This window comes from Corvus brachyrhynchos, unplaced genomic scaffold (genome assembly GCF_000691975.1).
Source record: "Corvus brachyrhynchos isolate BGI_N302 unplaced genomic scaffold, ASM69197v1 scaffold22, whole genome shotgun sequence".
Lineage (NCBI taxonomy): Eukaryota > Metazoa > Chordata > Aves > Passeriformes > Corvidae > Corvus > Corvus brachyrhynchos.
The window spans coordinates 5,536,834-5,564,484 of record NW_008238355.1 but is presented as its reverse complement, the minus strand read 5'-3'; the positions used below and the strand labels follow the sequence as shown (position 1 = coordinate 5,564,484).

Here is a 27,651-nt window from a genome sequence, read left to right as displayed (position 1 = left end):
AAGGTTTGGTGTAAACACAAGGCCTCTTTATTTTGTTCAACAGTACGACTTCCTATTTAGCATGACCAAAACCAAGCAGAAAAGTGGAAATCGCACATACCGTTTCTCCTAATACATTGTTCTTCCTTGAAACTGCACAAGTACAAAAGGAAGGATAAATTCAACAACATTAACTCCAGTTAGGCATTTTCACATAAACCAGAGCTTATGCACAACAGGTGACAAGCAGACAAATCAGCATCAGAAAAACTTACTCCAGCAAGATGTGAACTCTCCTTTGGGAAAAGAAAATCTGTCTTGAAGCAAGGGATGCACACATCCTCAGGTAAGGAGCATGTACTAATGCTTTCTAAAAGCTTCATCAGTAGAAGTTGTTAGAGGAGTACACAACCCAGCTCCAAAAAACAAGGCCAGACAGGATGCTGTTTACAGCCTTCAGTTGTCACTAACACTGGCCTCTTCTGCAGGCTTATCTCCAGGGAGTTTTTTGTACCTAAATGTGCCTAGGAGCCCTTGGCTAAGGAAAGCCAAGGTGGTGGTGACTTAAATGCAGGTCACAGTAAAACATTTTTATGTGTTTATCAGCTGCTCACAGTTTATGTCCTAGCCTTGACTGATGTTAATTGTTACGAGTTCACTCAAGTCATTAAGCCAAATCATTGCATCTAAGAGCTGTGCAAACATAATAACATCTACATGGTGGGACAAATATTTTGGGTTGAATCATTAGGCAGGCTGGTGTAAGATTGCCCTTTGTCCTTATCCCTCTCCCAGCTCCACTCCTTTAGCATAGTTATTTTCAAACTAAGACTAAATCTGAGAAACCACAAACCAATGCCAGAACTAAACCTAATACACACTTCTGAGTCATGGCAGGGTAAAGAAGTGAGGGTCTAGGCATGGCTACTGCATTCACTCCTATAGAAGTGACTGCCTCTGCAGAAGCCACAAGGGACCTTCTTGGTTGGAGCAGACTGATTCTGGGCATTTTCTAAGAAAGAATTTCCATTGAAGTTTCCAGGAAACTGCCTCCCAAAAACATTGCTCAGCCTTTCCACATAAACTAATAGTTCTATTAACTTTAAACAACAAATTGTTGTTAATGTTGCTGATATTCTTTTGGCTTCCCAAGAATTGTTTTTGTCAACATTGTTACTCATTTTCATACCTTGCAGATGTCATTTGCTGGTTAAGAGAAGCATGAGTTTTTGCACTTACAGTGCAAGGGCTTAAAAACCCCACAGCTTTAAGCCAAAGTCCTAGTATCTAGAAGTTCAATGTTAGATACATATGATTGTGTAATTTAAAATGTGCTGTGGTGTCAACAATGAGCTTCATTTCTACACAATCTGATATCTAAAACAATTTGTATTCAGTCACTTCAGTCACACCAGACTCTTTGTCCTGTACTGGACTCAGTTATCACTGCATCACCAGGCACATGACAGGGAATCATGTCTGGGGCATGCAGGAACAGATGCTCTTCACTGGGACCAGACTAATTCAGCCTCTGTCCTGGCCAGTGCTAAATGTCTTACAGGACAGGTGTAGGTAAAACATAATGTGCCCTTTACATTATGTTTCTTCTGGAGCCATTGCAGGTAATTTTCATTTAAATCTTGAAGCAGAGGTCTTAAAGTTGTGAAGAGCTTCATAATTACGCCATTAGCAGGTATTTGGGCTTGTATTGTTAAGCATGTACGTAACTGCTTTGGAAACCTGGTCAGGTTTTGGACCTCAATGACTTTTAGAAGGAATGACATCCATGACTTAGCAGAACATCACCTGAGAATGTATCTTCTTTTCTGAGCATTTCCCACCTAAAATTTCTCTGACATATCACCTTCTTTTTATGAGTTCCTCTGACCTATCTCCTTTCTACTTTGCAGTATTTTGTGTTCCACTACCACTCTTCTGCAAATTTCTTCGTACTTCCCTGTCCTTGAGGACGGTGCTATGTAGTGCCAGGAGCTGGACATGATGATCCTTGAGGGTCCCCTCCAACTCAGCTTATTCTGTGACTCTACACTATAATTTTACAGGTGAGTTGACTCCTAACACATACCGGGCTGCAAATAAAGCAGCACCATTTATTCATAGAAATCCAGAACTTTAGAAGATGTCCACCTGACCATCTCTCATGGATTGTTATTGGAAATTCTTAAAATAATACTTTTAAACAGCTAGGCTGAGTAATGACATTAATACCTTTTCTTTTAAAACTGGGATATTCTTTGAAAGAACTTGGGCTTTTTGTTTTTCAAAACGTATGTATCTTTTTAAAATGAATAATCAATAATAACTATGTTCTCTTTTGCTCAATAAAACTTATAGATATTTAACAATACCTTTTGCTAACTTGCACCACACTATCTTAATTATATTCTAAAAAATTCTATTTATCTGCACTTTTTTTTACATTAAATGTTACTATCCAAGTTCATAAAACCATTATAATTTTTCCATTCATGAGTGTATAATCAGGCACAGACTTTTAGACAGGGTAATTTTAAAGTTCCCTTTTTTAAAAGAAAGTTGACTTACTGAAAATTTCAGTACAGTGAAAAAATACACTTTTTTTTTTCTTTTTTTTAAACCTTAGGACTGCACAAAAAATACAGCATAAATATAAACATTAGGCCAAGGCAACATTTTAAAGTGCAGAACTCCACTTGCCACACATGAATAATTCAAATAATGCTGCATAATGCATAGGCAATTCTTGCTAGTATTTCAAAACCTAAAGTGACACAATGAGATCAACATATAACAGTAATTCAAATACATTCTATTTATAATAAATAAGTGCTCATCTGACCATACAGCACAGTAAGCATATTGTCCCAACAAGCAAGCTCTACACAAATAGCCTTTTTCTTCCTTTGTCTGAATGGTATGCTACCATTGAACATAAAGACATACTAGGAAAGAAAGATCTCATCCACCATCTGGTAAGAGAACTCATGGGGAGAGACATCTGGAATCTGTTGCATGTGCATTTTTCCAGAGGTTTTATCTTAAATCAGTCATTTTATACTGTCGTATGTGTCAATTTATACTGACTGAAAATTATCCCTTTATTTTCTTCCACATACTCATATCCCCTTAGTGTTCAGTTGTCTCATTTTAACTTGTTTTTGTTTCTTTCTTTCTGTTTTTGTTATGTTTGTTTGTTTCGTTGTATTTTTTTTTTTTGTGGTGGGGTGGTTAGGGAAAAGGGAGGAAGGTGGAAGAAGGTTGCTTCAATTTGTATTCAGCTACTAAGTTCTGTGATGAACTTAGAGGGAGAATAGTTCGAGTTCTAGCCTCCACTGGCATTTTGGTTTGAGACAATAGTGTTGTTCTGAATTCCCAATCATTCTCCCTAATTGAACTTTGATTCAGTTTGCAGGGTGGTTTTGGTATACAAGAATGAAGTCTGTTTTGGAGGAAACTACACTGAAAACTCAGCTGCCTTCCAAATATACTCATCTCTAAAAGAGACACTAAGAATCTAAACCCATTACTTGGCCTGCTTCAAAGTGCACATGCAGTATCGGCATCTATCCAAGGAAACGGGATATATGCGGTCCTGAGCTGCATGTGGTGTAGATGTGCGAGTCTCAGCAGTAACTTATCACTGATCCTCCTCCACTGTAACAAACATCTTGGCAATCTACACACAGGCAGAGGGTCCCAAGGACTAAAAGTTCACAGTGGGATCCTTAGTGACTTTCCCAAAATTACGTCAGAGAAATCCAACTACTACGTTCTCTGTATGACCTAAAACTTTAAAACTCCTGTGCATAAGCAATCTTCCACTGAACAAGATTTTGGGACTGCCTCAGATGACCCCACTTAACTTTTCTGGCAGTGCATTTTTTTGTCCATTCAATTCTAATTAAGATGTTGCTGTCAAAAGACCCTCACAGTTTATTTGTTGTATGAATTCCTCTACTGGCCTCTTCAAACATCAAATTCAGACTTCTTTCCTTTATGCCTAAGCACCTCAGCATTTAAGGTAATCCTATCCATCCTGGTCCTCACTCCTCCTGGTCAAAAGGTGAGTTCCTACCTTGTCCCTGAATTTAACAAGAGTCAAACTGCTCGTGACACAGTAAAAATTCAGATACAAAGCTCACTGGCAGCAGTTATCCTAGAGAGTCCCTTTGTTACTGGGCCAGCAGTGTAGTCCTGAACTTGTTAAAGTTTTAGTGTGTTCCTGGTTTTTAAATAAGCAACCTGTCCATCCTCAAAAGTATTTTAAGAAGAAATCTGAATCGCTTTCTTAAAAACACCAGAAAATAATGGGAAAACAATTAAGTCAGAGACAGTTAAGACTACCACTAAAATAAAAGCATTGACTTAATTCATAGCTCTGGAGGCAAAGAAGTAGGGCACTAGCATACATTGTACACAAGGCTGTGTGATCTTTCTCCACCACAGGAAAGCCAAAGCTGAAAACCATGTAATTTCCTAAAAATAGTTTCAAACAGTAACTGGGAGGATTAAAACATGTGTCTCACAGATCTTTGGTTTTGAAATGTGAAATTTGGTCAATTAAATTCATGTCAAAATTCATGAGAAAAAATGCTCCCTGAATCAGGAAACCAAGTGAAAGAGCTGAAGATTGTTATTTGCTGAACAAGTGTGCTACTGTGTAGGTGATTGGGACACATGAAAAACATCATGGTTGAGAAAACACCCGATGGAATGTGTAAATCTTAATCCTTAGATCTTGACTCCTAAAGCCTTAGAAGTCTTTGAATGGGTAGGAAGGCTGTACCTTGGCAAGCAGTGGCACAGTGCAGCAACCTGGAAGATACCTGAGTGAACTCTCAGTGAGCGGCTGCATCCAGGTGATGTCTGCAAGACGTCTCCTGGTTCTTCCCTGCTGTTTGGTATGGCCCCTCAGCTTTGGCAAAAAAACCACACTGAACAGACTGTACTGCTTTAAGTGCCCAAATTAGCTGTTACTCTTCCCCTTGATGCTATGCTGTCTCATGTAGGCGTAATCATAACAATACAATAAGCTCTGAAAATGCTTTTAAAATCAGAACATTATGAGTGACGTTGGGCCAAGCACTCTGTCAGAAGTAGACATAAAGTGAAACTTTGGTGCAGTGACTTCCCTTGTTTTGTGAACAGAGGTAAGTCCTATATCCCCAGGCAGTGAGATAAAAGTGCGAAACAAGGCTTAGTGAAATCAAAGAAGCTTGAAGCAGGCCTTAAAACCATATTCAACACATGTTTACAGTATCTAAATACAATATTGGTCTCTAATGATCCTGAAATTAAAGCTTGCATCCTTTGTGTTGCAAAAACATAATAAAGAAATAAGAAGTAATCCCCTCCTCAAACAAATATCACAAAAAAAAAAAAAAAGGCTCTGATAAAAAGCAGGGAAATATGCCTTTTTAGGAAAGGAAGTCACACAGATTTCCAAAACAAAAAGGGCATATTTTTTATCTGGAATCCTGGAATTGTACAGGGCTGGAATTATGGCTGCCACATTGAAAGACACAAAGAGCACATGAAAGCTGAGCTGCTTTTTTCAGTGATGATTTTCACCTCAAGTCAAAGGTGGTAATGGCCAGAAAGAGACCATTTCTTGTGGAAATTTTTTAAATGCACTCACTTCCCTTGCAGAAAGGAGAAGGGACATCATCGTCCTGTCTGAACAGTCAGGAGCAAATGAGTTTGGGAAGATTCTGCAGGATGCTGAACTAGATGAAGCACTCCCTCTAGTCCAGAAAACCCTCTTAATTTGTTTGCCATTGTGTAGCCTGCAGAGATATCTTAGTGCCTGCTTCTAATAAACAAAAGTTTCATTCAGCCGTCACTCAGATCAAGGTAATTCAATGGACTGCCTGACTACAAATGACAATTCTGAACTCTTTGATAAGGATCCTTATTTATTTATAAACACACACGTCTTACTAAATTCCTCTTTAAAAATAATGTTCTAAATAATTTTTTTTTTAAAAAAAGCTCCTGGGAAAAACTGAAAACTGCTCTACATTCTCCAAAATGACACTAATTTTTCCATACTTGATGATAATACTATGGAAATTGCATTCTTCCATGATATCCATTACCTGGACCATCAATTTACAAGCAGTGGGGTTTTTTTAAATCCCTATAGACAATGAGCATCTCATTGTTCCACATAGTGCTTCCTATACTATTATTGAACAGAACAGCAGGTGTCCTCTTTAAATAAGGTATTTATCAAATCCCCATTAATGCACAGATTTTTACAGAGATATTTAAATAGCCATTCCCTCTAGAATGATGAAAATTTTGGTAAAGTAATTCTCAAGAGGTCTAACAAAATTTTCAATGTTTTCAAATTTTATAACATTATCCAAAAGTGAGGTGTCATTCCTGATGATCAGGCACTGTGTTTAAACAATCTTTTCCAAATCAGATGCAGAATGATCAGCAGAGTATTTTGCAAAAGGGAAATGGATTTATACAGAGCTTGAAAAAGGAACCACTTGCTTTCCAGCCACATACACTTCAGAAATATTCCGATCATCACCTGAAATAACATGGTCAAAACAGAGATTTGCACATAAATGCATGCACTGATTTAATTAATGAAAATTATGCAGTCCACAAAATCAGTTGTGGAACACATCATTTGCAATGACCTTTTCCTAGAACTAAGAAAGTCCATTTGGAGAGAAATAGCCAGGGCTACCAAAAAGATCAATAAATGTTTTTGCAACCCATGCTTTTTTAAAAAAATAAACATAGCATTCAGCTGCTGGAATACTAGAATGGATTTTCCATATAGTCAGTAGATCCAAACCCCAAAAATATTATGTATCTGTACAGGAAATTATTTGTTGCACAATATCTGAGCAAGAAAGCTGGTCTGACCCAGACAGCTCCTCAAAAAGGCTAAGGTCTAGGTAGAGCATGACACAGCTGTGGCCAGAGCTGGCACCAGGCACCTCAACATCACAACACAGAGGCAATGCAGCCCCAGTCCGGACACTGCCTGGGCATATTTACAAATAAATATAAGTAAATTTTTATTTATTAATGTTAAATAATACTAATTATCAGGCACAGGTTAATGTTTATATAAGAGTTGAATAAATATATTTAATCAGTGCAAATAAATGTATACTTACTTATATATAAATACATTTATATTAACCCCAACATTAATTGACATAATGTTTGATGTAGGAAATGAGAATTCTACCTGAGTTGAAAATCAAAACATACCTAGATACAGGAACTTCTGGAGAGTGTCCTATAGAAAAATGGGAGAAAACAATTCAGAAAGCAATACTGTTGTCCGAGATCATAATTATTTGAAGCTTGAAAGAACAGATAAATCAGTTCTCCTAAATATTCCTAGTAACAGTGAAATCAAAACTTAACATACATCATCTACGTTTTGAAAATAAAATTTAAACATTTTTAAAGTCCTAAGGACCAATAACTGAGCTTAAAAGGTTTAGATTTAAACTGAAAAATAACAGTTTTTACAGAACTGGAATTGTTTCCAGGCAGTCTGGCTACATCTATAAATTCAAGTAAGTGCTCTTAATTATCTTTTTAGTCAGAGGAGATTTTTGTATGAGAAGGTGTTTCCGTACCATAAAGCCAACACTGCTTTAATGCTAGCATAAAAACTGTGCTTTTAACTCAAATTAGCTATCTTAAGTGCTTGCTTCATTTTTTAACAGCAATATAGAAAAGACAACCTAACTTTCCTCTGGCAGCAGGTTGCCATTGTTCAGCCTGAACTCTAACTGTTGACTAAAACTAAATTGCTTTTTCTTGTCTGTCATTTGTCACTGCAAATAGATAACTCTAATTGTCTTCTTGGGCTAATAAAACATGCATTAAAAACATTACATGCATTTTTGCTCATGGTGTTATGGAACTGTCACTGGGGTCAGCAAGATTCTGAAGAAAAGCAAGCATGGAACCTCTAGGCTGAAGCACAGACAGCAGGGGTGTAGTACACCAATTCCTGTCACCAGAATAACTCTCAAGAGGTTTTTTCTGTCTGTATCACAGACCTGCCCCACAGCATTTCCATTAACTTTTTGATCATCAATCCTGTTCTGATTACCTCAAAATCATCAGCAGAGAACAAGTCAAAAGGGCTATCTGAAGCCTTCGTGTTGATTAGCAGTGCATCAAATTCTTTGCCCACCTCAAAGTTTCCAATCACATCATCTAGTCCTAGAGCTGAGGAAGAAAACAAGTTCACAAACACGTCTTCAGCACCAACCAACTTACTTGAAATATTCATAAGACAAACAAGAATTTAGATGATTATGAGGAAAAACCCAAAACCAAATTGAATACTGAGTATGTTATCACCTGAGTTCTTAAGAAACTTAAGAAGCAATTGGTTATATCGCAAAAATATTCAACCTACAAACAGGGTAATGAAATAAGTCAGAGAAACAGTAAAGTATATAATAACACTCACCTTGCTAAGGCAGTATTAGATTGCATTTTTTAAACAGTTTAAGCAACTTTGAAAGGTTGTATAGGCCTATTACAATAGTAATATATAATAAAATGATAATAAAAGAAGTGTCCAGTGAGGATAACTAATTGTAATTAGCAGGAAGAAAGAATAGTATGGCATGGAAAAATAATCACAGCCAGATCTGAAGGTCTCATATCTATCTACCTGTAAGGCTTGGCTTGTGGTCTATTATTTAGCTGAGAACTGAGTGCTTGCAAGTGCTTAGAATACCTAAAAAGAGGCCTTTGCGTCTCTTTAGAAATAAATTAGGATGGTTTTAAGTTGTCGAAAGTATCTGTGAATTAAATGAATTTTTCCAATGCTCTGAAATTAAGTTATCAAAGAGCATAATATCTACAAATAAGTTGTACATTTATTTTCAGATTGCTCTGACAAAGGAATCTCAGTCTTCACTGAAGTTTGTGAGTGGCAGGAATATCACAGTATCTTAAAGACATTCAAACTCCTACAAATTATGAAATATTTGATTACCTATTACTTTCAACTAAAATGATCTCATAGTCCTTCAGGTTTTTGAGCAGAATGCAATTTTTAGATTAAACACAAGAGGGTGACAAGTGTTTAGGAGTCTTAACAAAGCAAATTATTTCAACAAAAGAACCACTCATTTAAAATTCTGCTACTGAAATTTTCACTTTCAGTATCCAGGCTACTGAAAGCTTGTAGAAGTAATATATATTCTACCTTTAAAAGTAATTCAGTAAGGATAAACCAGCTTAAAATCAATATACAGAACTAACACTTTACTAGAGAAACCTAATATAGAAAAAGCACAAGAGTAGCTGGGAAGGGAAACCACATAGGAGTTTGGGATTTTTATAAGTCTTCCTTTCTGTGTCTCAGCTAGTTTGTTCTCACACTTTGTGGAACAGTATATATTGCAGGAAAAAGATTACTTTTTGTTCCCTGCTCATCTTCTCTCTTCTCTACTTCCCCCATTGCACTCTTCAAGAATTCAGATATAGTCCTGACAAGACCTGTTCGGTGACATTTTCACTACATCTTTCAAACGTCCATTTATAATTCTCAATGGAGGTTTTTGGCAGCTATGGAGAGGCTGCACTGTAAAGATTTGGGACTCATGCTTTAGCAGGTAGTGAGCTCATTTCTGCTAACTGAAACAGTAATGGGTTTTCACTTATGTGTGGATTTCCTCTCTGCTAAATCATACCAGCTCCACTAAAACATTTTTAATTGTGTATATTTGTATGTGCACACTGATCATAACAAAACTGGTTATCCAAAACTGGATAACCCACATACTATATGACTGTATTCTGCAGATGCAAATGCATTTTGAACAACCATGGTGGATAGCCTGTTTAAATTTTCTGGTTTTCCCTATGGGAGGAGTGATTTGCATGATGTTTTGATTTGTGACAAACTGCCTCGCTAACAGCTCAAAAATCACAAGCAAAATTAGAAACTGATGACAAATAGAATGCATGATTTTACAGTAATTGCAGTTTTTCTTCTAGGTGATGGTTGCTGAGAAAACAAATTTCCAGCTGGTACAATAAATAGACAACCACTTATAACCTTATGACTAAGAAGTCTGAGGATCGTTGCAAAGCAAATGTACAACCTGAAAAGCCGTTAAGATTTTATTATTAAACTCTCAAGAGTAATAGAGTACTCTTCTCTAAAAAGCCTAGTACGGGTATGAGAGACTGAAGGATTATCTCTGCCCACCAGTTAGACTTCACTCTGGCACCAGAAAATCCATGAATCTCCCATGAAGACAGGGAGAGATATAATAAAAAAGGGTTGTAGCTCTCTGTGTCCACTCAAAAAAATTTTCTTCTTACCTTGGCTTCCTCCCAGAGTGGCAAGCTGAAAAGCTTCTTCAAGGGTTAGTCCTGTTTCATTCACTTTATTGATCTGAAGGCTATTAGATGCCATCATTGTTTTCCTTATAGCATCAAGCATAGAAGCTGAATATCCACCAGCAACATCTATAAGGGATCAGACTTTTAGAAACAAGCTTTGGGTATAATTCCCCATGTTAAATTTCTATAAGCTTTAATTCAAAGGCCTGAAGAGACATATGTGGTAAACTGAACAAGTTCTGCTGCTAAGCACTGTCTCTGAAGGCATAATTCCCAATAAACGTGCTCTCTCACACAGCCAAGTGAATAGAACACAACAAAAAAACAGAAAACTGCAAAGTTGTTATTCAAGCCCTGTTTAAGCTCACAATAGCAACAAAACTCTTCACTAATTTTTTGTTTTCTTTTTAAACAGTTTTGGACCAACCCTAGATTTCAATACTCTAGACTTCCATACTCTAGTGGGGAAAACAAAGGAGGACCAAAAGTTGGAGACTTGCTGATTTTTAAATATGAACAGGTGGATGTTTTTGTATCTCCCAATGGTTTCCAGAAGAAACCACTTCTACAGCAAACTACTAACCTGTGCCAAGACCAAGCTTCACATTGTGTTCAAGAACCTTTCGCACATTTAAGACACCGCTGCGCAACCTGGATTGGAGAAGGAACATGTTGTGTGTGATGCATGCAGAAAAAGTTCAGGAAGAGCAGGGCTGCAGAGCCATTTTATGACAAAGATTCTCCCTTAACGTCTGCAAGATCTGGTTTATTATTTATTCTGGCTGGATACCATGCAGTATCTCACGTCTGCTCAATAGAAAGATTATACAGCCCATTCCCCCAAAACATTAACACACTTCAGGGGGAAGGGAGATGCCTTGAATCTACCACTGACAGAACAGTCAAAAGAAACAAATTTTTAGAAAAGAAATATTGATACAGATATAGATATAGAGTCAATAACTAAACTGAAAGACCAGAAATCAGTCCAGAGCATGCTATGCAGAAGTGGATGATAAATGGTCACGTTCAATCCAATATGTCATTGATGGTGTAATGAGGTATCATATAAATAGCTTTGCAGTGGTAGCACCAACTCAGGGTACTACATGATCAACAGCTTTATTTAATTATACACCATTCTTACTTTCTTTTTTTTTTTAAACTTACGAAAAGTTAGAATTGGGGCAATGTGAAATTGCAGCTCCACGAAGACTAAAAAGTTTCAGCTCTTCTTCAGAAAGATGACAGGCATGAGCCATGACTGTCTAAAGAAAAAGAGAATCACCAGTTTACTCAATATATCATTTACTTCTGTGGCTGTGAGTTTTGCTGCACTGCTTTAAATAGCCAAAAAGGACACGTTACCATCAAGTGAAAGTAATGCACTTCCTGAACGAAGCTCTTAAAAGCAACATGGAAAAAACTGATTAACTTCGGTGTGCCTGACATGTCATTCCTTCAGCTTTTTTTCATTTTTCAATATAAGAATACAGGGTGCTTGCTCTTGCAGTGACTGCTGTGACCAAAGACCTTCAATGAACAAAAGCAAGAATTCCTCAATTGTCCTAGTGCTGTAGCAACCTTACAATTTATATTTAGCTAACACAGAGACTAAGTACTGGGGCTAGGAATACATCAGATACAATGGAAGATGTATGTACTCTTAGCATGCTTCCTATTGGCTCTCTAAAGCTTTGCACCAGGGAGAGAGAGAGAGAGATCTTAAATATTCTTTAAGTAAAATAATCTAATTTTTTATGCAACTGATAAATTAGTTTTCTTAGCCTACATAGCTGACTTCAAAAATAAGTTCACAAGCAAAATATAGAGGTACAGGATAGGATAATTTAATAGTACATAAAACAATTACTTCCACACAAATCTAATTGGCATTACCTCATATGCCAAATGCCCACTGAAAGAGAAGAGCAAGAGCTCAGTTAGATCTTGCAATCTGGACATAAAATTGAGAATGGCACGGAGACAGTTTCCACTGAGCGTCTCCTAATAGCACTGTACCCCTCCTCCCCCTCCCATCTCTACTTATCAAGTTCAGTGTAGCTGAAAACACAAGGAGAATAGCCACATCTTCAGTTATATGGTAGCTGCTGAAGCATCTACCTTCCTGCAAATCTGTATTGCTTTTTTAAAAGCAACATCTCCAAAAAAACCCTGCTTTAGAAACACTTTAAAAAATTGACTTGCTGTCTCAGTTTGGGTGGATGGGGAGACGATATCTGAGGTTCTGTGTTTAATAGAACGCTTTCCCGAACAACCAGGAGCCTGAGTCCAGAAGGCACCAGTAATCATGATTTTTCATGACCATTTTCACTTGTGTGCATAAAAGTCTGACAGAATTAAGACCTATGCTTTTGCAGCATGAATATGCTCTTTAGAGCACTAACACCCACAATCCAAATCAGTATGCAAAGGACTGTGCAAGAAAACAAAGGTTAATGCTGTGTACATACTTCTGTAGTCCATATTGATTTTTCAAGCAAAAAGGACAGAAAACAAGTAATGTGTTGGGGTTCAATTTCAAACACAGAAATGGGAGTTCAATAGCAAATTCCCAGGGAGTTGCCAGCTGCCCCTTGTGCCTCAGAAAATTCTCTCCTAAATTTTTTAATTAACTTGACTGATATTTAAGTATTCTGACTTTAGCTGGGTTGTTCATATTCACTTCTGCCACCCCATTGTCTAATAACATGTGCCTTGGCACTCCGACCTGTAATTACTGTAGGCAGCTATATTACATTTATCTCACCAGCATAAAGCATTAATGAATTTCAACTCTTCAGGCTAGTGTGCCTCTCAAAGCTTGGTAGACTCAGCTGGTAAAACGAGATGAGAGTGCTTTTGGATAGAGCAGTAAGGTGCACTTGTCTGCAAGTGAGGTTGATGCTCAGAACTCAACAAGGAGGGTTGCTTCTCCAAAGGAAAAAATGAAGTTGGTCCTACCATAACACCACAGAAGAAATCTTCAGGCAAACCAGTGTGCAAAAACTGGATAATATCCTTGGAATATAAGGATAACTGGGTACTGTCCAAGAATTACCAGTTCCTACAATACCAGTTATCTAGTCTCCTTCTAATCCCATTGCCCTAATTCTCTTTGGAGCCTTTGGAAAACGGATCAGGGAGCATAAAATATGTTTATTTTTCATCTCCCCTAAAATACTTAGGAACAGCGTGGGCTTGTTTAAAGATCCAACACTTCAACAGAGAACATAAAACAAATTTACTTTCCCCCAGATGTCACTGACCTTCAAAGAACAATACAGATTTTTCAGGTAAATACAGTAAACCATCCTATTCTCTACATGGATTAATGTAAGTTATGGTGGGGGAATTTTTATGTGGCTACCTTGCTGGTTAGCAGCTTGTTTTTATCATACAGTTCGGTGTAATTCTGGTAGGCAGGAAACATGTTCTCCACAAGTTTGACTTCTTCTTCATTCTCACTTATGTGACTCTGAAATAAGAAAATGCGTAGCAGTTAGTCCTTTAAACAGCACTGAACCTGACATTACAACCTTCTGAGCAATCTACTGGTGCTAAACATACATTCATAGAAACTAGTGTTTGTAAAGCCTATAGTTAGATGTACACCTTGGATTTCTTTTTTCATCAGACCCAAAGAAGTTTCCATGGGACCCAAAGAAGTAGCTCCATTTGTTCCTTTAAAAGTGATATGAGATGGTACACATGTCCATCCCAATAGTGTGGTGACACAATGGCCCACTTACTTTTTGGAAGATGTTAAAATAATAGATAAAATAACACATGATGTGATTGTGAGGTAAAAGAGAGAAGCAGCCCACAACAGAGTGGATGCTGAGATCACGGCAGCAGATAGGTAGCTCCTCCTGAAGGTGTCGTCAGATGGTCAGCATGCTGTCAGTTCTGTCCACACCATTTAAATTGCACACAGAGCTCTCAGAGCTTACCTGCACATGGAGATCGTGAGTCTCTGCTAAATCGCCAAGGGCATTCAGCAAGTCCTCTGTGCAGGAGGGGCCAAAGCGGGGTGTTATTATAGGCTGTACTCTGGGATACTGAGAATAATAAAAAGACAGGGTTTGTATTCCACATATATATATTTCAGTAACCGTAAGTAAGACTAGCATTTACATGGCAATTACATTTTGTCTTCATTGCTTATTGGTTACTGCATCAGTGCCAACTCAAATTAAGCTGTATAGTCATTTCCTTGCTTTCCTTAGACATTTCTTTGCAGAAACAGAGAATTAAAGTGGGGATTTCTTACAACAATTTTAATGAACTTTATTAAAGGATTTATTTTCATTAGAACTCTCTTAAAGTCACTGTGATTTTACCAGTCTTCAGCAGCACTGGATACTTTTTCACATTTGCTGACAGTCCCATATGCATGATGAGAAATAAGTTGGTTGAATGACCAGATATTTTTGAGTCCCACTTCTGTGACCATTGAAGAAGCTTGCAAAACTGCAAGCTTCTGCAAAACCAAAGCCCTTTTCTTGTTCAACATTCTCTATTTATAATAGCAACAAACTCCTATACTCCTCCCTAGGTAGGAAGAATAGTGGTATAATCAGATATACTACACAGTAGGAAATAGGGGAGAAGACACCAAGAACTGTAGAGATTTACACCTTGCATTTCTTGATTAAAATTTTCATAAAAAATAGTCAACAGGATTGCAATTCTGTCATGAGTCAGAGGCAAGAGTTTTGCACAAGCCAGTAAGTGGTAACTTGGACTGCAGTTCCTTGTATTATCTCCCAGAAAAAAGGAGCTCGGGTCCTTGCAAATCAGCCAACTTACTCCAGTAATACCTATGGCTTAGGCATTAAACTCAAGGCATCTGCTCTTGAATATTTTGAGATAGGATGTCAAAAGAAGCCACTGAAAACTAAAGGCTCATAAGAAAAGTACTACTGCTTGTAATATTGGAGCGTAAACCTCTATCTTTACCACAGGAACGCAAGCCTGAATTTCTTTAGAAGCACACTTTAAGACATGTGCTGATCCAAAACACTAATTTTATAGTGGATCAGTAACTGTACTGAAAAAACAATGAATTCTGCTGGTGAGAATTCTTTTAATTAGTCTGTCTACTTATGTACCACAGAGTGATAAACTGAATTCCACCTTTCTTTAACAGAAAATTTTCCTTTCTAGGAAGCGAGATATTTCAAACTCAATAGAGAAACATACAGGTGTGACATTGCTCTGCTCTGAGCACAGAAAACTGACTTGACACTGTTACAAGTCCATTTCTCAATGAAACTAGCAGAATATTTATCAGAGTGATGATATCTGTCTATTACACAGAAAGATGTATATTTATTGATTTGTCACCAAGACAACAGCTTTGGATAGGAGGATTAACTATTTAATGTATTCACACAGCGTCTTCTAAATACAGAAGTGAATTCCAAAAAGAACACTACTTACTTTCTTTTCCAGTAGTTCTTTGACAAACCTGAAAAAGGGTAGAAATAAAGTTGCTATAAATCTGTCCTCAATGTCATAAATTATGGAAAATATTAAAAATATATACTTGGACACCCTGTTAAACATTTCAGACATAGATCAATTTTTTATGGAAAGTTGAGCCAGATTTTCAGATGAAATAAAAAGAGGGAACACAATGAAGCCAGGATAGTGACACCAAATTACGCCAATTTTGAATTTGACCCTGAACATGTAGACTATTGCTTTTTCATTTGCAATGCTTAGCATTAGACAAGCAGTAATTATTCTGAGTTTCCCTGAAAACCAAACACATGCTACATTAAATGAATTGAAAACATAATTATAACCTACAGCTGCAATATTAGAGAAAGAAAAAACAAACCAAACTTAGATTTGCCTGTCCATGAATTTAAATTGCAGTGTTAAAATCTTTTCAAATCCAATTTTTAAAAGATGCAGCACATATCTTACAGGAGATGCATATGGCCTCGTTCACTTAAAGAACCCTTGATTTTCTGGAAATGCTTCTATTAATGTTAATATACAGATGATCTACCGTTTGGAAAATAAAGATTTACTTGCTCTGTTAAATAAAAGAAGCTATCTCAGACCTCTACAAAGAACTCCAAGCAGTCACTACGGATACTGCAGATAGCAAACTAAACTTCCTCTGACTTTGGAAGAAGGAAATTCTTTGAAAGCCTGTTTTTTCGGTGTATGTAAGTGACTTCCAAAAGACAGTTTGAGATGTTTTCTGGGCAGGATCTCTGTGAATTTTTGTTTCATAGTTTATAGTAAGAAAACCATGTAATTTTGATCACAACATGTGTTGTATCAATTTTATCAAATATCTTCAGAGAGAAAAGAAAATAATGCTAGAGGCTGGGTACAGAGCACTTGTGCTAGATCATCAAATGGAAGTGAGAGACCTGACCTCAACTTCTGCAATGACCAAAGGAGTTTGAGCCCACCATTGTCTAACTTTGAGAGCCAAAATGCAAAGTTAATTAGGTATCATCTGCCTGTCTCTCCTCTTACTGATTAGCCTGATATAATAAAATGCTCATTTGAACAGAAACTCCAACAGAAGTATAATAGTCAGGTGACAAGCCATAACTTCAATGCGGCTGTTTTCATTCTTTTTCACATTCTTTGAACAGTGTGAGCTGTTTCAAAACTGATGAATTGTGATGAAGTATGTTTCGCAAATATACCCTATAGTTTGTTGGCTTATGGACTTCTCTATGAGGAAAGAAGCTCTGCTTCAAATCACTGCCTTCTGTAGCAGAAGAACAGACTTGCACGTCGGTTCTCATCTTTGCAGGTGGCTATAACTAAGAGTACCATATATGGTAATCTAGCTGTCAATTCCGTAACTTTTTTTAAAATCCTCTTTGACAAAGAATGGTAGATTCAAATTCTTGACAAATTTAATATATAAAGCATTTGGAATTGTATCTTATTTTCATGCATACAATATAAATATTTCTGGAGGTTAACTGTAAGTAACTGTAATTATTGTAGTTCATTTTCTGTCCGTGTGACAGATCACATTTCTTAGATTCTTAAAAAAACAAATTGCAAAAACACAACTAAAATGTTGCCCTCTTAATGAAATAGCTTTTTCATCCTTCTGCAATTGTATTGCTTTGATTCTGGTAAGTACTCCAGATCCATTCCAAGAAGCACATGGCTCTCTTCCCTAGTCAGCTATGGAGTACTTGTGGCAACCTCTCACCCAAAGCTGAGAAATAGTTCTTATTACACAATCAAAAAGGAATGAGTTGGAGGCACAAGATAGATATTTAAAAGAAAGCTATTTAGATCATTCTGAAGCTTTTAAAACTGTAAGAACTGGAAGTTCTGCTGCTTTCAGGCCCATTTGGCAGGACTTGCGCTGTATTATGAAAGCTGAGGACTTACACAGAAGAAAATAAATGTTAGTAGAATGAAGGTAACTAATACTACATGTTTTAAAAATGCCTTTAAATACAAACACTGTTAGAAATCCATGACCATTTCTAACTTTTATTGTCATGCCTTTAGCATGATTTGTAAAAACAAGGTAGTGACCTCACACAAGTGCAATAAGATATTTCTATTACTCTTAGGGGTTTTCTCTTTCAGCATGACATTTGAAATATTTATACAAGTAAATAAATAGTCTTATGAGAAGAGCTGTATGTCTGCTTAATTGTTTTCTGAGCATGGGTGTGAAAGACAAGAGAAACATACGACAGTAAGCTGCCATAATCCAATCTTGGTTCTCCTCCACTACAAACATTGCCTTGATTTGATTCTCCTTTATTCTCTCAGCTGCATGTTGGAGTAGTTTGAATGCTGCTATGATGGAGAAGAGATCTTTAAAATGGAGTATATGAAAGCTGACTCCTACAGCTTGAATAAAGCCTTAACCTAAATGGTGGAAGGAAAGAGCTCAGAAGTTGATGGGGACAAAGGAACTGGCTGCCACCTCTCCATTGTATGTCAAGTCCACCACCTCCACATACACAGCTGTGAAAAGGAAAAGAGGAGGCAGAAAACACACATATTCTCTCAAACCCTAGATCTGTGGCTTCTCCATCTCTTTGGAAAAGCCAGAGAGATGCCATTTGGGCTGTGCAGCAACTGGATATGCAGGAATTGCCAGGACTATAGCGGACAGTACTGTTGGAAGAATAAAACCTGTTACTAATAAATTCACACCTGTAATCTCTTAGATTCACATTCACTTTTCAGACATATGAAAAATCTTATTTTAAAAGGTTATGCAATCAATTTTATCATTTTACCTTTCTGTCTCTTGGACACAGTCAGCAGTAATCTCTCTGTATTGTGGCACACTGTCATTCGTATCCATGCAGACTTTTCCAACAAATGCTCGTTGACCAAATTTATCTGTTGAGATGCATTAGAATAAAAACTCAGAATCACTGGTTCCCAGAAACCATTATCAAAACTTGTACTGAAATAAAAAACAAATTCCACCCCACCCAGCTTCATTTAAGATGACCAGAGTTTATACTCTTTTCTTAGCTCTAAGTTGGGCTCATTCATGTGACTTTTAAGGATAAAAAGAAAAGAAGAAATAAGGAAACAAACAACATTTAAATAGGAGCTGTCTTCTACATTATTATCCAACTTTATAAATGAGAACTAGATTACTGTAATTTAACCACAACTAGAATTCATAATGGTTGTATATGAAGATGGCTGTGAAATAGAGGATGAGAAACACCAGCATGGAAGTACAGTAGCTGTAGTAGATGACTACCTGGAGATAAGAAAAGGCACAAAGATTTCAGCAAACCATGTCTTCTTAAGGGAAAGGAGCAAGATTGCCAACATGCCTCCCACATGCAGTTAGAGGGAGAAATTTCCAGATCTATTCTAGCCTCTTTCTTGAGATTTACCCATGATAGATGAATAAATCAGAACTCATGTGTAAGAAATGCATATAATACTCAATTCTAGGCTGTCAAATGTGTTTCTAAATCAGATCTTTTGTCCACTTTTACTATTTGAGTTGTTGAATGTAATGGCTTCAAAATTTTCTACTAAATCGGAAAGACAAGGTAATTTTTTATGAAATCTGAGGTTTTTATTAAATTTCTCTGCTTTGGGAGTTGTCTGAGCCTTGAGAAATCCTGCAAGAACTACAGCATTTTCAAACAGCAGGCATTTGCAACTGTGAACAGAAGGGAAGGATAAGATTCTGATGCAGGTTCCACTTCTCCAATTTCAGAGGCTGTGTGAAGATTTTTGACATTGATTATCAGCTGAAACCTCAGAGTATCAGGAAATTAATTCACTGACTGGGCCTCTTGGCATGCAGTCCTTTTAAACTTCAAATAACAAAAGGTTAGAAAGAGCAGAGAGCTGCAGCTGGAGAATAGCTCCAGCAGACCTAATTCAAGCTCAGCCAGCAGCAGGTTTGGGAGTGAAGAGACAAGGAGAAGCAACAGTAGGACAGAAGTGCTTAAGTGAATGTGGATAACAGGTGGGCTTTGGGGGCACAGTGTGACAGGTACAATGAATAAAAAACAAATTAGGACAAAGACAGATCCCTAGGTATTCTCAAACTCCTAAACATTGTTTCCTTCAACTAATACGATGCACACAATATCCTTCAGAATTCACTGTTAGACTCACCTGTAATTTCAGCGAGAAGAAGAGAACTATCTGTGTGAATTGTTGCAAAGTAGCAAGCTGTAGTCGTGCCATTCTTTAGAGTTCGTCTCTAAAAAAAGAAATCAGTTTCAACTGTCTGGAAAAAAAACTCAATAAAGCTGCCAAAATGCAGAACAGGCAGTCTCATTTCAAACTGCAAGAACATTTAGTTATTGTGAAATTGTGCAGTGAAGTGGGAAGGTAAAAATATAGATTTTTAATTTCATATTAGCTTTTTTTAAGTCTGAGTGTTAATAAATACAAAGAATTCCTCACAGAACTCTTGCAAAGGCTAAACCCATATAAACCAGTCTATATTCCTTCCCCCAAACTGGAAATACTCCAATTTATATTTAGAAATACAAACACCTAGTCATTTTTGTTATTTCCTTGTTATGAAAGGCTCTCCAATTTTCACAGTACAGTGAAGCACTGTTTATCTAGCATTAGCAAGGCAAGGCTTTTGGGGAACATGGTCGTCTTCTTTTAGCTTCCTGATCTAGCTGGAAAAACAAGTCAGGTTTTCATGTATCTAAAATCTTTGTTGTCCCCAATTACAAAGTAACAAACTTACTGTAAAAGTAAACTGAGTACAACCACTCAGACTGTGAGCTAATTATTTATCTAATACATCATTTGAAAGGAACTGGTGGCTGACGCTTCTTCATATTACTTTTGGGGAACATAACAGTAAATGACCAGCTATTTTAGTTACATTCATTCATGATGAAATTTGTAGCTTCTCTTGTCCTTGGGACTGATGCAAACTATATTGACTACTTATCCAACATATAGGTTTAAACCATATTTTTGGATTCTGGTTGCCAAGTAATTTGAGAATTTTCTTTAAGTTTTTTCAGTGAGATAGAAGGTGGGACATCCAACACAATGTTTGAGAAAAGCTAGAGCTAATTATTTGACAAACATGAAGCCAAACTCTGTCTTTTCCTTACAATACTCAAATGAAAATCTTTAAGAATTCCAAAAATGAGTCTCAAAAATAACAATGTCATTACTGAGACAAGTTACCTTTGTCTTTCTTAACTTTTAAAATTCAGAATTCTCTACTTCTGAAATCCTAACATTATTAAATGAAATCTAAAAACAATCTGTTTCCAAATCATCAGCACGAAGAGGAGGTTCCAGCTAAAAGCAGGTAAATTTCACCTTAAATTGTTTTTTTTCTGAGTATAGAAAGTGTTTGGTGGAAACAGGATTTTGATTTGAAAAAATCCACCTTTTTTTTCACTACAACTTCAAAAGTACAATGAAACTTACGAAAAATCATCTGTTCTGTGCAGGTTTAGTCCTGTTTCTAACAGCTGAAGGTTATTATTGGCCCCATCAAACACTGCAGAGTGACTAGTATGCTGCATCTTCTGTGGGTGAAGATGTTTTCCTGACCCTGTCCTATCTGATTCACATGGGGAGAGCCTAACTGTTGTGTCCAGGCTCCCACCACTGACTTCCACCTCTCTCTGGCAGCTCTTTTCCAGATGATGTTGTGACACACCTTGCACGGTGAGCTCTCTAGCTGTGCTGGGGTCACTCAGTTTGCACTGTAATAGCATGTGGGGGCACAGAGCTCGAAGGTGAGGTCACCTCGATGTTTTAAGCAGCTGAAGGCACATGTGTTTATCACTAGAGCTTATGACCAAGCTGCTCCCACGTGTTTTTATCATGGCAGATGGCAGAAAGTAATTTCTTTTTAAATTTGTGTGGCAAGGAACAATATAACTATTTCAGATTTGTTATATTATGTTGACAACAGATGCTGTCACAGTAATAGACAAATGCAAGGCAAATTATGTTGGCCAAATAATTTAATCTGTTGAAGATATTTCAGTCCACATATTAAAGGATAAATTTCAGTTATAGGACGGAACTAGTACTCTGCAATATGACCTAGCTGCTTATTGTCCATCCAGTGGACAAAAAGGCTTCACATTGCTCAGAACCAGCCTAGCTCACAGTTTCTGTCCCACAATACCACTGAGAGACTCCATCTAAAGGCCCTGCAGTGAAAGACATTCCTACTACAAGGACCTCAGCAGCAGCAGTGTCTTCCTTTACTTCTCCAAAACACCCCAGATTTGTAGTCTATGAGAAGCATCTTCTCTTTCATGTGGTTTTGGCAAAAGATGAGTTCCTAATAGATGATTTTTGTGCAGCAAAGGAAACACCCCCTGAATTTTTTTTTTTTTTTTTTTTTAATAGCCTGCTCTTCCAAACTCAGGGTTTTATAAGATTTGGCTCAGGATTTTTAAACAGCTCAGACTGTCAACCTTCTTGTTTTATCTCATAATAGAAAAAAAAAGCCTACATCCTCCGTATCCTCAGGAGAGCTCCACTGCTGTCTCTGTCAAGCATTCACCTATGATGTTGGCCCTAAACACTTGGTAGCTTCCTTTTTCACTTATTTGTGCAAAATTTCTCTCCTATCCTCAAGGCTTCCAGGAGTTTCTCTCTCTTCCTAACCTTAGAACAAGCATGGTAAAGATTGATACATCTGCCCAATAATTGTAACGTGTGAAACATGTTCTGTTTTTTGGTGTAAAGAACACCTAGTTTTTCTGGGCTCTGGTGTTCTATTCTCTTCCAGCCTTTGGATTATTTTTTGAGCTTTGTTAAATTGCTGGCTGAAACCCATGGAACAATGATCTCCGACAAGCAGTATGTTGAGGGAAGTCCCTAGGGTCTCTCTTGTAGGTTGGCGGATGGCAGTTTCCTGAGTCACGTGCAAGAGGCAGTGACACATTTGATACTCAAGGTTCCCATTAGCACAGTTTTTTTTCTTAAATGTACACACCGTGGCACTATAAAAGGGATGTGGCAGTGAGGAACCATAACAGTTCAGCTGTAGACTAAAAGAAGATTTAAAGACAAACCCACCTAAACATTAACTAGTGAAAATATACTTTCATTTTGATACAAAGGGACTCAAAAAACTGTGAGCAAATGGAGTGCTTGGAAGGTCATTGGTAGGGTACCACATGCACTAACAGTTTTCTGCAAGAAACCTGAAAGATTAGGCCCAGTCTGCAGAAGAAAGGTGAGCCTTTCACCCTGTGTAGTGTTTTGAAGTGGTTAAAAAGGTGTAGGCTCAGTGAATGCCCAGCTTCGCTCTCTGTATTTTGAGAGCTCCCTGTGCATGACACCACTAGAGAATGGCTTTCTGACCTTACCCACACAGCTAGGACCTCCACCCCATCAGGTTTTTCCAGTGTCATCAGTTCTTTCCTTCTGCATCCCTCTAGTGGTTTCTCATCTCACTGCTCGTCAGTGCTCTTACAGTTCATCCCCTCTTCCCTCCTGCTCACCCTATAGGTGCAGGTTCCCACCCCCAGGAAGCAATTGTGTGCTGCTTTCTATAAACCAGTTGTTCAAACATACACTTCAAATGTTGCCCCCTGCCTGGAAGGGCCCTCTGTACACCATGCCTCTTCATTTCACTTGGAGTATTCTCTCTCATGGAAGAAACTACAAAAAATGCTGGCTGCCACTGTGAAGAGCTTCTTAGTGTTTTCTTGTGTCCTCCGTCTTTGCATACCTGTTTCTTGCCCTTTACATGGCCTGCAAACTCTTCACATTTCTAACTGGTATTGTCCTTGATCATGGTACTCAACAGCATCCCAGCTCTGTTTACAGAAACAGAAACAGTAAATCATAGAATCATAGAAAGGCTTGGATTGGAAAGGACCCTAAAGATCATCTAGTTCCAATATCCCTGACACTGACACCTGCCATTAGTCCAGGTTTCCCAGAGCTCCATCCAGCGTGACTGGAACACTTCAAGGCATGGGGAATCCACAGTTTCTCTGGGCAGCCCTTTCCAATGCCTCACCACCGTTACAGCAAAGAACTTCCTCCTAATATATAATCTAAACCTACTCTCTTTTAGTTGAAAGCCATTCCCCCTTGTCCTGTCACTACCTGCCCTTGTAAAAAGTCCCTCTCCATCTTTATTGTGGGCTCCCTTCAGGTACTGGAAGGCCTCTGTTAAATCACCCTGAAGCCTTCTCTTCTCCAGGCTGAACAAACCCAGTTCTTTCAGCTTTTCCTTATACACGAGAGGCTCCATACCAGCAAAGAGTCCCTTTTAAAGCTGAAGAGCAAGGACCAGCAATAGGACTGCCTTAGCAACTTGCTTTATGCTGGGAAGGCATCTGCTGTCTGTAAACGGGGCAGTTCTTTTGGCTACGTGGCTGCATGCACCGTTGCCAGCTTTTGTCCTCCCTTAGCTGGACAAGAATCTTTGCTTTCTGTAGAAAGTATTATGTTCTCTGGACTACATGTTCTCCTTCACTCAGAGCCTGTCTTGTCCTGATCAGGCTGTTGAACCATTTTCTCATTCCTATGAATCCATCCCTGATGCAGGTCTGTATCTGCATCAATATACGAGTATGAAAGTGGCTCTATTAGCACAGCAATTGCCTGGAATCTGTTAGCATTTCATTATAAATCTTATTTTTGACAGATTTATAACCAGATTGTAGAAATTAACTGCTGGAGAAAATGTGCCATTTATTCTCAACAAGAACACATTTTATTTTTCTGCATGGTTGTTACTAGACTGTTTTTTAGAGGCTAGAAAAATAACATTACACTTGTTTTCACGTATTTCTTTTTAAGTGAAAAAAAACTTCGACCTTTTCATAAACATTTAAAAACTGTTGGTACAGTGACATGTTTATTGCATAGTCCTCTCTGATGTTTCGTGAGAACAGGAACTGATTAAATGCCATTATTGTATCAGTGCACTAAAGCATGGCTTAACTGAAGAAACAGCAGCCGAATAAAATGAGGTTAGCAGGTGAAAAAAATAGTGTCAGAACAAACAGTGTTGTTGGTAGAAGGAAGGTAGTCCTTTCTATGGCAACAAATATACTACTACTCATTTTTTAAAAAGCCCAAATTGACAGCAGATAGAAGGGACAGCATTCCACTCCCTCACAGTAACTTCTGAAGTTTTGCTACAAAGCTTTGACAGTGAGCCCAAGGTGAGCTACTGCACACCTCTTAATGCAGGCAGTTGAAGAAGTCGCAGGGGTGATGGCAGGAGGAAGAGAGCCATCTCTCAGGACTGGTCTGGGTGTAAGAACTTGCTCCTCTGCACTCACAGCTGCCATCTGCAGCAGTTCACAGAGGTCCTGGGCAGGGTTCACTGAGGACACTGAGCTGCTGCCTGCTAGTGTGACTGCTCCTGACACATCACGCAACCCTTTGAAGCCTGTCAGAGTCAGTCCCACTAGGACTACTCTACACAGTTAGGGAAAAAAATTGTTTCAGGCTAGGCAACCTGAAATCTTTCTGCTTTACTATACTAGTCATGTTTTCTAGGCCATTCTTGTTTGTCTTTTTACTGTCACAAGTATGATTTCCCTGAGTGCCACTTCATACACACTCATTTTCAAGCAGCACTATGAGCAGTGACAATTTCATACCTCCAGGCAGGAAATTAGGGAGGGGAAGGAGAAAAGGCTCCCTTGCTACAGACAGCTCTTTCTTTGATAGGAATTCTAAGTGCTTTGACAGTTTGCAATTAAAGGACCCTGCTTACAGAGTCCAAAGGATCTTGTTACAAGCAAAGCATAACCCAGTAATGTCTCTCTCCACCACTCTTCTCTGGAAAGAGAAAATCCAAACAGGGAACTGGTAACTCTGTATTTTTCAGAAATGATGGGTCCCGTGGCTATGCTGGTGGATAGCGGAGTCAAAATTTCCCTCTGCTCCCACCCAGAGAGGATTTTTCTCTTTAGTCTCAATGAGCACTTCCCCCAGAGGACAGGAGACTGGATCCTCTAGCAGAACCTGCATAAAAAACCCAACAACTCTGTCTTAAGATTTTATCATACCTTTTTCCAAAGGGATTGGTACATTTCAAGTTAAGGAATAAGTTTTAACAGCAAGAGAATAGTCTGTCTTCTTTTCTACAGGTTAAATTTCAAAACTTTGTTTTCAATTGTATAGGCAATTTATAATTAAAAAAAAAAAATCCAAGGCCTTGGAAATCTCTGGTGGAATACAAATATCCAGGTAAACTGACAAATAAATTCAGTGCATTACAAAGGAAGCTGTCCTTGATAAGCATTCTTGTTCTTCACTTATCTTCATACCTGCCTGTCTATTGGGGATCCTTTCTTGTAATGCTTTCTTATCAAAGATATCAAGGAGATGCTTGGCAACCTGTGAGCAACCGTCTGTGTTTTCTGAAACAAGTTGCCTTTGCTGTATCTTTAACTCAGAACTGAAGGCATATTTCCACTCTAGTCTGTGTCAGAGCTTGTCACCATTATATCTTAAAAGCTAATTTCTGCTACTGTGCTCTTCCCCACCACCCAGGGATCTCAGGCTGGTGAAACAGATTGAGCTTCAATTGCCTCAGCTTTAGCACATCCCTTTCATGCCTCAAGTTTCCAGGGGCTTCCTCTCACAACCACCTCCATGAAGCAGAGAGCCACCAGGAAAGCAAAAGATAGTCGTCTGTGCTTTGGGGATGGGAGCATGGGGAGGGAAGATGCCCTTAATAACTTTGAAGATGTGCTTCAAAGTCAATGAAAGTTTGTTTCATTGTGGAATTAGTAACTTCTATGTTTTTTGCTGCAGAGTATGCAGTAGGAGACAGATTAATGAGTGCCTAAGAATCCTGGGCTGCACATTCAGAATTATTCAAGGGAAGTTTGTAGACACAGCCTCCTCTTGCAAACTTATTTAACATGAGGTATTTCAGTGGGCAAGTCTTGCTTTCAACAAGGCTAAACACTGTGCTGAAATCCATTCTCCTTCATAAAAACTTTATAAAGACACAGGGGAAAACATGGAAGTGAATGTGACAATAAATTAAGCAGGTGCTTGAGTGCAATCTCAGATTTGTGTGGGCTTATTGGTTCATTTTTAGGTATATTCTTGCTGCAGTGCTTTCCTGAAGGAGGATTCATGACAGGGATTATCATGTTGACTTTATATGAAACATAGTTTGTAATAGAAAGCTTTCACGCTTCCTTTCACAAGCTGCTAAATAGTCTTTATTATCCCTGCTTCTCTGTGAGTAGATAAAACTAAAGAGGTAAAGACATTTTGCACTGATTTGCGGAAGTATAATTGGTTACTTGGAATTAATAAGAAAAATCCTTCAGAGGAAAAGAGGAACAAGAATAGATTTTGACTGACTATGTTATAATGGAATGAAATTATTTCAGTACTCAGTGTGATAAGGAAATAGTTATGTCAGTATCACTACATACCCATTAGGGCAAACTTGATGGTACCAGATGGAATCTGTAATACAATCCTCTACCACAGTAACTTTCAGGGGTAGTAAGACGGCACTGCTACCTGAGCTGAATCTAACTGCAGCTAATCAGACCTAGATTTCCTATCATTATTTATTTTAGTAATTGAATGTTGGTTACAGCACAAGTGAGCTAAATGATCAACCCTCAGAGAAAGGATCATATGTGGACTGAAATAGGGAAAAAAACCCAGATTTTGCATCCTGAGGCAGGGAAAGCAGTGTTAGTACAGCTGTACTTGCTGTCTGATTTCTCAGGGAGCTTGCTGCCATACCAAATCTGCAGTTGGATTTGGGTAGCTGGCAGGGCCTCAAGATAGTGTTCAGGTTCCCTCTGGACATTTTCTTGAAGGACAGCAATCTGTCTTCATAATCTTCATAGTCTT

General features: G+C 38.0%; 2 protein-coding genes across 6 annotated transcripts in view; one reads left to right on the top strand and one right to left on the bottom strand.

Annotated features, from left to right (window-relative positions):
• Positions 1 to 4: 4 nt before the first annotated feature.
• On the bottom strand, positions 5 to 27,222 carry GDA (guanine deaminase). Its single transcript, XM_017735339.1, has 13 exons — positions 27,219 to 27,222; positions 25,799 to 25,811; positions 19,957 to 20,042; positions 18,597 to 18,702; positions 15,784 to 15,811; positions 14,292 to 14,399; positions 13,709 to 13,816; positions 11,509 to 11,606; positions 10,922 to 10,989; positions 10,318 to 10,464; positions 8,081 to 8,199; positions 7,222 to 7,249; positions 5 to 6,523 (listed from the first exon to the last, which is right to left on the bottom strand). The coding sequence occupies exons 1-13, from the start codon at positions 27,220 to 27,222 to the stop codon at positions 6,453 to 6,455; spliced, it is 984 nt and encodes a 327-aa protein (XP_017590828.1). The 3' UTR covers positions 5 to 6,452.
• The window catches only part of NRG1 (neuregulin 1), a 45,465-nt gene continuing 42,625 nt past the window's right edge, over positions 24,812 to 27,651 (top strand). For 4 of the 5 annotated variants that reach the window (XM_017735412.1, XM_017735409.1, XM_017735408.1 and 1 more), the window contains exon 1: positions 24,812 to 24,816. The gene's annotated coding sequence lies outside the window, so the exon portion shown is untranslated. Of the gene's footprint in view, positions 24,817 to 25,923; positions 25,929 to 27,651 lie in introns of those variants that run through there. The other variant, XM_008634563.2, reaches the window with a different exon arrangement.